This window comes from Cynocephalus volans, chromosome 12, assembly GCF_027409185.1.
Source record: "Cynocephalus volans isolate mCynVol1 chromosome 12, mCynVol1.pri, whole genome shotgun sequence".
In the NCBI taxonomy this organism is placed as follows: domain Eukaryota; kingdom Metazoa; phylum Chordata; class Mammalia; order Dermoptera; family Cynocephalidae; genus Cynocephalus; species Cynocephalus volans.
In genome coordinates this window covers 106,719,982-106,730,586 of record NC_084471.1, presented here as the reverse complement: position 1 = coordinate 106,730,586, position 10,605 = coordinate 106,719,982, and the positions used below count along the sequence as shown (strand labels likewise).

At 38.4% G+C, this 10,605-nt stretch overlaps 1 protein-coding gene across 1 annotated transcript; it reads left to right on the top strand.

The window, feature by feature from the left end:
* Window positions 1–10,320: 10,320 nt before the first annotated feature.
* Window positions 10,321–10,512, top strand: LOC134360361 (translation machinery-associated protein 7-like). The gene is given in 1 exon segment (XM_063074622.1): window positions 10,321–10,512. A coding segment is annotated over 1 exon segment (192 nt).
* The last annotated feature ends 93 nt before the right edge of the window (window positions 10,513–10,605 follow it).

Sequence of the window (10,605 nt, the reverse complement as noted above, 5' to 3'; positions counted from 1 at the left end):
AGTTGAGTTTCTGAGTTTCGCTTTGGACTGCCTAGCTCCTAGGGGTGTGTGTGTGTGTGTGTGTGTGTGCGCGTGTGCGCGTGCGTGCGTGCGTGCGTGTGCGCGGAAATAAAGACTACTCTTTCTTCAACCAAGGCTCCAAGGACCTTCTTTCGGATTACCTAGCTCGTACACCTGCGTGTGAAGGTTTTGTTACCCAGTCTGGACAATGGGCTTGAGGGGTCTGTGAGCTCCAGGACTCAGCCCTAGCTCGACATCCCCTCAAGCCTACTCCTCTCTCTGCTTTACTGATTGAAGTAAATGGCAATTTCAGGTCCTCCATTTGCCGAGGCCAAAACCTTTAGGATCATTCCTGACTCCTTTTTTTCCTCTCATGTCCAACTTCTATATAACACTTACTCTTGGTTCTACCTTGAAAATATGTTACAAATCCAACAATAACTCACTACCACCCTGATCTAACCCTCTGTCATTTCTCACTTGGACCAGTAGCTTCCTAACTTGTCTCTATGGCTCTACCTTTGCCCTGTCTTACTCCTTTTGTACTGCTATAACAAAATACCACAGGCTAAGTAATTTATTAAAAATAGAAATTTATTTCTCACAGAAAATTATTTCTGAAGGCTGAGAAGTTTAAGATCAAGGCCCTGGCAGGTTTGGTGTCTGGTGAGAGCTGCTCTCTCTGCTTATAAGATGGCACTTTGTTGCTCTGGAGAGAATGAATACTGTGTCCTCACCTGGTGGAAGGAAGAAGGGCAAAAAAAAGGAATTAACTTTGTCTGAAACATCTTTTATAAGGGCATTCACTGATCCGTTCATGAAGACAGCACCCTCATGACTTATTCACTTCCCCAAAGGCCCTGCTTCTTAATACCACCACAATGGGGATTAAGTTTCAACATGAATTTTGGAGGGGACACATGTTCAAACCATAGCACCCTCCTTCAGCATCTTCTCCATTCAACAGCAAATACTTTTTTAAAAACATAAACTAACAACATCATGCCTTTGCTCAAAAAATTAAAATGGCTTTGTAGCTTCCTGGCTTTCTCACATTTAAAATATAATCCAGAGGGCCGACCCCGTGGCGGGTGAGTGCGGCGCTGGGAGCGCGGTAGTGCTCCCGCCGCGGGTTCAGATCCTATATAAAGATGGCCCATGTGCTCACTGAGCGCAGGTGCGGCCGGTCACAAAAAGACAATAAAAATTAAAAAAATAAAAATAAAAAAATAAAATATAATCCAGAACTTGGACCATTGCTTACAATCCTTGCATGATCAGACTCCTATCTTTCTAGCCAACAGCATTTCTCCCAACCACTGTCACTGCTTCTCTCCACTCCTGCCAAATCAACCTTTTGATACCATGCCAAGCATGTATTTTCCTCTTGGTGTCTTTGTATTTGAAATACCTTCATTTTTAAGTGCTGTTCTCCCAGATACTCTCTCCCTCATGTGATTGAGGTTTCTGTTCAAATGTTATCTCTACTGAGAGAGCAACCCTGACGACATTATCTTAAATAATCTACCTGCCCCCGAGTCTTTATCACCTTACCTGGCTATTCTTGAAAGTGCTTCATTACTATTACTTGACATTATACTTTTGTTTGTTTATTGTCTATTGTATTAGTCTGCTAACACTGCCATGAGAAAATACCACAGACAGGTGCCATAAACAGCAGAAATTTGTTTTCTCATAGTTCTGGAGGCTGGAGGTCCAAGACCAGGGTTGGTTTTTCCTGAGACCTCTCTTCTTGATTTGCGGATGGCTGCCCTCTCACTGTGTCCTCGTGTGGCCTTTTCTCTGTGTGCACACATGCCTGATACCTACCTATTCCTCTTCTTCTAAGGCCACCAGTCATAGGGCCCCAACCTATTACCTCATTTAACCTTAATTAACTCTTCATGGCTGGCCAGTTATCTCAATTGTTAGAACACAGTGTTATAACACCAAGGTCATGGGTTTGGATCCCCACACCAGCCAGTTGCCAAAAAAAACCTCTTTAAAGGCCCTATCTCCAAATATGGTTGCATTCTAAGGTACTGGGGGTTAGGGCTTGAGCATATAACTTTTAGGACATAATTCAGCCCATAACACTTCACTCTCTGCCCCACTCAAATTCATGTCCTCCTCACATGCAAAATATCACAACAACCCCCAAAGTCTTTTTTTTTTTTTTTTTTTTAAAGATGACCGGTAAGGGGATCTCAACCATGGCTTGGTGTTGTCAGCACTACTCTCAGCCAGTGAGCAAACCAGCCATCCCTAATAGGATCCGAACCGTGGCCTTGGTGTTATCAGCACCACACTCTCCCGAGTGAGCCACGGGCCGGCCCAACCCCCAAAGTCTTAACCCCTTCCAGCATCAATTCCAAATATAAAGTCTCATCTAAATATTATTTAAATCAGGAGTGGGTGAGATTCAAGATAGGATTAATCCTGAGGCAAAATTCCTTTCTAGCTGTGAACCTGGTAAATCAGACAAATTATGTGCTTCCAAAATATAATGGTGTGACCGGTATAGGATAGACATTCCCATTCCAAAAGGGAGAAATAGGAAAAAAAAGAAAGGCGTGACTGGTCTCCAAGCAAGTCCAAAATTCTAGCAAGGTAAATTCCATTAGTTTTTCTTTTCTTTCAGTTTTTTTATTGTAGTAAAAAACACATAACTAAAAATGGTTACTTTTTTTTTTTTTAAGAACCAATACAAAAACCATTCTTTATTATAGTATTAGCTCATGGTAACTGAATGAAGACATTATTTTCAGAAGAAACAGTTTCCGGCTTTAAGAACTCACCCCCTCAATATTACAACAACCAATTTTAAAAGTAAATTTATAAAAAGGTATAGAAGCTCCTGTTGGGCAGGTTAGCAAGGAACAATGCTAGAAAACTCAAGAATTTCATGAATGATACCAAATGTGCCTGTCCCAGAAAAAGGTTGCCAGACACATCTCTTGGCTGTGTTAATGGCCTCTGTGATACAAGGTGTTTCTGCACAAAATGTTGAAGCCGTTTACGTCTTCAGAATCCAAACTGATGGCAGCAACTGATTCTTCAGACTGCCCATCCTCTGGTGATATAGCCTCCTTTTGGATTGAGCTGCTGCTGCCACCAGCTCTAATTGCAGTCCGACACTCAGTTCTCAAAAACTCACAGAAGGCTAATGTTCCTGGCTCCAGTACTCAGCTGCTGGTGATGCTTTGCTAATGTGCAATCTGAGGAACATAGCAAAGCAAGTAGTTCATAGTTCAAAACAACTTACTCCTGGGCACCAGCAACTGGTGAGGACTTGCATCTTAACCATTTTTAAATACTTTGTTTATTTATCTTATGTTAATTTTATACAGACATATTTTTAATTTTTATTAAAATTTTTATTTTTTCCAACTTTATTGATGTATAATTGACAAATAAAATTGTATACATTTAAGGTGTGCTCATGATTTGAAATACAAGCGTATTGTGAAATGATTATTACAATCAAGTTAATTACACATTAATCATTTTTAAGTGTACAGTTCAGTAGTGTGAAGTATATTCACATTGTTGTACAAGAGATCTTCAGAACTTTTTCATATTGCAAATCTAAAACTGCACTCATTAAATAATAAGTCCCCCTTTCCTCATGCTCCAAGCCCTTGGTAATCAGCATTCTACTTTCTTTTCTCTTTTTTTTTTTCTTTTTACTTTCTGTTTCTATGAGGTTGACTATTTTAGATACCTCGAATTAGTGGAATCATACAGTATTTGTCTTTTTATGACTGCCTTATTTCACTTAGTATAATGTCCTCAAGGTTCAGCCATGTTGCTGCATGCAACAGGATTTCTTTCTTTTCAAGGCTGAATAATATTCCATTATATGTATATACCACAGTTCATTTATCCATTCATTAGTCAGTGGATATTTGGGTTGCTTACACCTCTTGGCTATTATGAATGGTGCTACTATGAACATGGATATGCAAATACCTCCTCAAGACACTGCTTCAATTCTTTTAGAAATATACCTAGAAGTGGGATTGTTGAATCATATGTAGTTCTATTTTTTACTTTTTTGAGGAATCTCCATACTGTTCCATAGCAGTAGTACCATTTTACACTCCTACTAAATAGTGCACAAGGATTCCAATTTCTTCACATTCTCACCAACACTTTTTTTTTTAAATAGTAGCTATTCTAATGGGTGTGAGGTGATATCATATTGTAATTTTGATTTGCATTTCTCTGACTAATAGTGATGTTGAATATTTTTTCATATGCTTATTGGCCATTTGTATATCATCTTTAAAGATATGTCTATCAAGTCCTTTGCCCATTTTTAAGTTAGGTTATTTCATTTTTTTATTGTTGAGTTATAGGAGTTCCTTACTTATTCTGAATATTAATCCCTTACCAGATATATGATTTGCAAATATTTTCTCTCATTCTGTAGGTTGTATTTTTACTCTGTTGATTGCATCCTTTGACATACAAAAGTTTTTAAGTTTGATGTAGTCCCATATATCTATTTTTGCTTTTGTTGCCTATACTTTTGGTATCATATCCAAGAAATCAATGTTCCATTAGATTTTAAGGCTCAAGAATAATCCTTTTTGGCTGGTTGATCTGCCCTCAAGGCCCACTGGGATGGCAGCATTGTCCCCTTGGCCCTGTGTGGTGATGCCATTTCTGCCGCCCTAGGCCCACTGAAACTGAGGAGAAGACAGCCTTGTGTCCTGAGCCTGTGTCCTCTGGGCCTGTGGTGGGAGTGGCACTTCTGCTGATCATGAATCACCTTCAGGGTCATTTTTCCCTTTCGTTGAAGGATAATGCATGTTCTTAGCCAGATAGCTTTATTGTCCCATCATGTAGAATCTCAGAAGTCTGATAGCCTTCCTTTATTTTGTCCCATTTCTGCTCCGTTTAGTCCAAGCTGACAATGTTTCTATGAGAATGACACCATCTCTATTCCTGGCTTCTGCTGGGATAGCTGATTAAATCCAGGACTTGTATCCATAATCTCTTTATCAAGTGATTTTTCAGACACATCCTTGATGTTCTCTCCAGAACATGCTTTCTCATTTTTTTGTAATATGGATAGGTTGAGAATTTTCCAAATCTTCAACTTCTGTTTCTTTTTGCTTAACAATTCCTCCTATAATTTATTTCCCTCTGTTACATTTTATTATAAGCAGCAAGGAAAATGTATGCCATACTTTCAACACTTTGCTTAGAAATCAGTCTCCTCAGCTCAATGTCCATTTCATCACAAATGAGTTCTACTTTCCACGAAACACTGGAACAATTTTGAGCCAAGGTTTTTTTGCCACTTCATAACAAGGATAGGATTGCCTTTTCTCCAGTTTCTAATAACATATTCCTCATTTCCATCTGCAGACTCACCAGAATTATCTTTAATGTCCATATTCCTATCAACAATCTCTTTAAGGCAATCTGAGCTTTTTCTAGTATGTACCTCAAAAGTCTTCCAGCCTCTATCCATTGCTTAGTTTCAAAGCTACTTCCATATTTTAGATCTTTGTTATAGCAACTGTCCACTTCTTGGTACCAAAATCTGTATTAGTCAGGGTTGTCTAGACAGAACTGATAGTGTGTTTGTGTAAATAATTTTTTTTTTTTTTTTTGTCTTTTTCATGACCGGCACTCAGCCAGTGGTGCACCGGCCATTCCTATATAGGATCCGAACCCATGGCGGGAGCGTCGCCACGCTCCCAGCGCTACACTCTCGCAAGTGCACCATGGGCTCGGCCCTAAATAAATTTGTTTTAAGGAATTGGCTCACACAATTATGGAGCTGGCAAGTTCAAAATCTGCAGGGTGGACTGGAAATTTGGAAACCCAAGAAGAGCTGATGTTGCAGTTGAAGTCCAAAGGCAGTGCACTGGCAGAATCTCTTCTTGCTTGAGGAAGGTCATGACGTCTTTTGTTCTATTCAGGCCTTCAACTGATTGGATGAGGCCCACCCCCATTATAGAGGGCAATCGGCTTCACTCAAAGTCCACCAACTTAAATGTAAATCTCATTAAACACACCCCTACAGAAACATCCAGAATAATGTTTGACCATATATATGGGCATTGTGGTCCAGCCAAGTTGACACAGAAAATAAAACATTACATATATCTTCCATATTAAAATTTAAGCTCTATGAGGGGAGGGACTTGGTCTTGTGACATTTATATTGCCTACACCTAGAACTGTATCTAGCATAAGTAGGTACTCAATAAATAGTTGATGAAAAATGCAGAAATGACTTGACTGAATGAACGTTTTCTAGAGCTATAGTGTTTATCAGATTTTTTTCACTAGCATTCTCTCTTTAAATTTTCCCAATAATTCCATAAGAGGGGTATTATGACCTCCAATTTAAATACAGAAATTGAGATATAGAGAAATTGAATGATTAAAAATGAGTGGTGGTGGAGTGAGGGGAGGGAGGAAAAGGGTAGATTAATGGGTACAGAGTTATAGGGAGATAGGAAGAATAAGTTCTAGTATTCTAGGCTGGCAATAGCTAATGATATTATATTGATAGTTAGAAAAGAGGATCTTGAATGTAATCACCACAAAGAAAAGATAAAGGTTTAGGTGATGGATATGTCATCTACCCTAAGTGAATCTTTGTACAGTGTATGCATGTATTAAAACAAGACACTGTATCCCACGAATACGTACAATTAAAAACAAAATAAATAGACCTGGCTGGTTAGTTCACTTGGTTAGAGTATGGTGCTGATAATACCAAAGTCCAGGCTTCTATCCCTGTACTGACCAGCTGCCAAAAAATTTTTTTTAATTTTAAAAATTAGAAAAAAAAATGAGTTGTCTAAACTAGCTGGGCTTCAGATTTTGCTCTTTTGACCTCAGTCTTCTACTTAGTCAACTACACCCAAGCTATAACAATTTTCTTTTTTCTTTTCTTTTTGGTGGCTGGCCAGGATGGGGATCAAATCCTGAACCTTGGTGTTATCAGCACCACACTCTAACCAACTGAGCTAACAGGCCAGTCCCTACCAAGCTGTAATAATTTTCTCTTCTACCTCTTCGTAGTGTTGACAATAAGAGGAAATAGATAAAGTAATAATGCCAAGTCTCAGATTATCCTGCTCAATCTTAAACAGGATATACAATGTGTAAGGAGAATATTTGTGCCAGCCCTGCCCAAGGTAGCAGGCAGCTGTGATCAGTAAGAGGAAGTATCAGAGAAGGAACTTCTGCTTTAGGTTGGATGCTCATTTCAGGGCAGCACCAAGATGCTCTGCAGGGAGAGAGTGTCACTTGTTTCTCTAATAATGGAAGCAAACCAGTTATGAAAATACTGGGGAGAGTCTATGAACATAAACATCAAAATTTTTTTTCTCTGTGCTTGCTTATTTTTCAGAATTAGTTTAGCATATAGGAATTGGAGAGAGTTTGGAGCTGAATTGTGGGCACCTATTGTACAAGGTAGTGGTTTTTTGCATTTGAATTGTGACACTCACTTCCTCTGTTAGTAACCTGGTTCTTCCTTTTTCCCCAGATCTTCCTTCTGTCAACCATAATGACCTATTTGTCTTTCTATATATTGTTCAGAGCATTTTTTTTTATTTCTTTTTGTTTGTTTGTTTGTTTTTTGGTGGCTGGCCAGTACAAGGATCAAACCCTTGGTGTTATCAGCACCATCTTCTAACCAACTGAGCTAACCGGCCAGCCCCTGTTTAGAGCATGTAGATATTTATTATTATTATTTTTTTTTTTTTTTTTAAAGATGACCGGTAAGGGGATCTTAACCCTTGACTTGGTGTTGTCAGCACCACACTCAGCCAGTGAGCGAACCGGCCATCCGTATATGGGATCCGAACCCGGGGCCTTGGTGTTATCAGCACCGCACTCTCCCGAGTGAGCCACAGGCCGGCAGTAGATATTTATTATTAACAATAAGCATAATACACATGATGCTATAGTGTTGTAGAATTAATTTAATCTCTGCCAAGTATTACAGTACCTGATCCGAAAAAGAAATTACTTAGAATTTTTTTGTCCTTTTCGTGGTCGGCACTCAGCCAGTGAGCGCACCGGCCAGTCCTATATAGGATCCGAACCCGCGGCGGGACCGTCGCCGCACTCCCAGCACCGCACTCTCCCGACTGCGCCACGGGCTCGGCCCGAAATTACTTAGAATTGATAAACAGACTTAAAATGAAGTTTCTTAGGAGATAAGTATTAAATAAGGGCATATATTCAATGAAGTTTAGGAGTATGGTCAGTAAGTATTAAAAAGCAAAATTGACTGTTTTTTTCATAGATGCTCTTACCAATTGATTAATTGTTCAATAGAAATTAATAATTGGATTTTAATTAAGAGGTAACAAGAGCAAGCCCAGTTGACTACTTAGGCAGAAATTAAAAGGCTAGTTATGCTAGTGAAATTGGCAAGAGACAGATTATAGATTCTTAATCGGCATTCTGGTTTACCAATAAGAATGAAGAGATTATGATCAGTCAATACATTCTGTCCTTTACAAAACTATCTGTCCCCAAAATTAAATTATTTAATTCTTCCAAAATTCTTATCAAGTGTCAGCTTTAAGTAGGGTACTATGCCAAGTAATTGATAGGGTGATGGAAATGATGTTGGAAGAAGAGACATGAAATGAATGAGGCACAGATTGGAGAAGATCACTTGCATAGAGAATTGGTCATCTTAATGCTGGGTAACATCAAACTTGAACCACCTATCTTCAACAAATGAATATTTTTATCTAAGAAATATAGGCCACTGTTCTTTGTTTGTAAACATATCTTAAAAGCCACTTTGTTGGGGGGGGTGCAGCTGATCAGTATGGTGATCCGAACCTTTGACTTCGTGTTATAACACTGCACTCTAATCAACTGAGCTAACTGGCCAGACCTAAACTCATCCTTTTTAGAGATGATCAGTCTATATGAACATTTAAACCTGTGTTCAGTTCTATTCAAATCCTAGGAAATTACTCCCTGGTCACTCTTCATTTATTCACTTCTTTCAACAAACATTTATTCATTACTTAAAATGTGCCAGACATTCAGAATATCGAGGTATATAAGGTGTGGTTCCTGTTGTCAGGAAGCTCAGTCTATTTGGGGGAATAAACTTGTAAACTAAGAATAACAAAGCATATTTAAGGTAGTATACACAATAATAGGGTATGGTAATAGATTTTCTATGCTAAATATACTTAAAAATTGCCCACTTCAAAATTGGAAACAGACCTAAACATATAAAATGAGATGTTATAAGAGATAAGATATTGACCAAAAGCACACATTTATTTATTTTTTGGCAGCTGGCCAGTACAAGGAACTGAACCCTTGACCTTCTAAGGTGGTGCACTAACCAACTGAGCTAACCAGCCAACCCCCCAAAAGCATACCTTTAAAGACAACTATTTAAGATTAGGAGTACAGCCTATAGCATTAAAGACTAAGTATAACAAACCCTCAGTGGGATGTGCTTACCAATTGTTAACTAGCCATAGACTATTACTAGAGTTTTAGTTTTTTTAAAAAAAAGTCGAGCAGAAAATACAAAAACTGAAAGAAAAACAACAACAACAAAATGTCAAGCAGAGAGCTTGACTGTCTGATTAGATGAAACTTCAGAGATGGATAGCTTGAAGGAAACAAAGACTGATTGACTTTATACTTTCCCAATTAAAAATAAAGCTTCACATGTGCTAGAATACCTGTGATCTTAAGTATACCTGTGAACATTAAGAAACAATGCTTGTGGGGGAGGAACTGCTGACCCAACAGCAGCATGCATTCATATGTAATGGTAAAGCAGGACACTTTTATGCAGACTAGTATTTTTATATGAAATAAGACTAGCAAAGGTAAAACAAAATTTAACTTACTAGATCAAAATAAAATTTTCTAGGTCAACAAAGACCTTGTTGTTAAGTCCAAAAGAAAAACAGTGCTTGGGAAACAAAGGAAACTATATCATCTATATTTGGTTATCATACGCCATCCACTAAATCCTAAAAGGATTAATTTACATAGGGATATTTTGAGATTTATATAAATCATAACCTTAATTAATGAATCCTTTCTATAATCATGTTATATAATTAGGTTATAGCTTATTTAGATATTCTACAGTCCTAAGAATATACTTTAAATATGTTTTGTTCAGCTAATTAAAACTTTTTTGATCACTTATTTGTTAGGCATTGCGGATATAGAGATAGGTAAAATAAAGTCTCTGGCCTAAGAGTGCTCACAGTTTAGAAGGGTAAACAAATAGTCGCAATGGGGTTTCTGGTGGCAGGGTCTGGGGAAGGGGTGGCAGGTACCATGTCCAGCATTGAAGGTGGCAAGAAGCAGCCCCTGAAACAGCCCAAGAAGCAGGCCAATGAGGTGGACGAAGAAGATAAAGCTTTCAAGCAGAAACAAAGGAGGAGAAGAAACTAAATGAACTGAAAGCAAAGGCTGAGGGGGAAGGACCCCTTGGCCACAGGTGTAGCTAAGAAATCTGGCAAAAAGTAAGCCGTTCCTTGTGCCTGAGGCAATGATGACCCTTGATTACATTCCTATTTAAACATGTAGATTCTCTGCCATAACATCTTTTGCCATGTATAG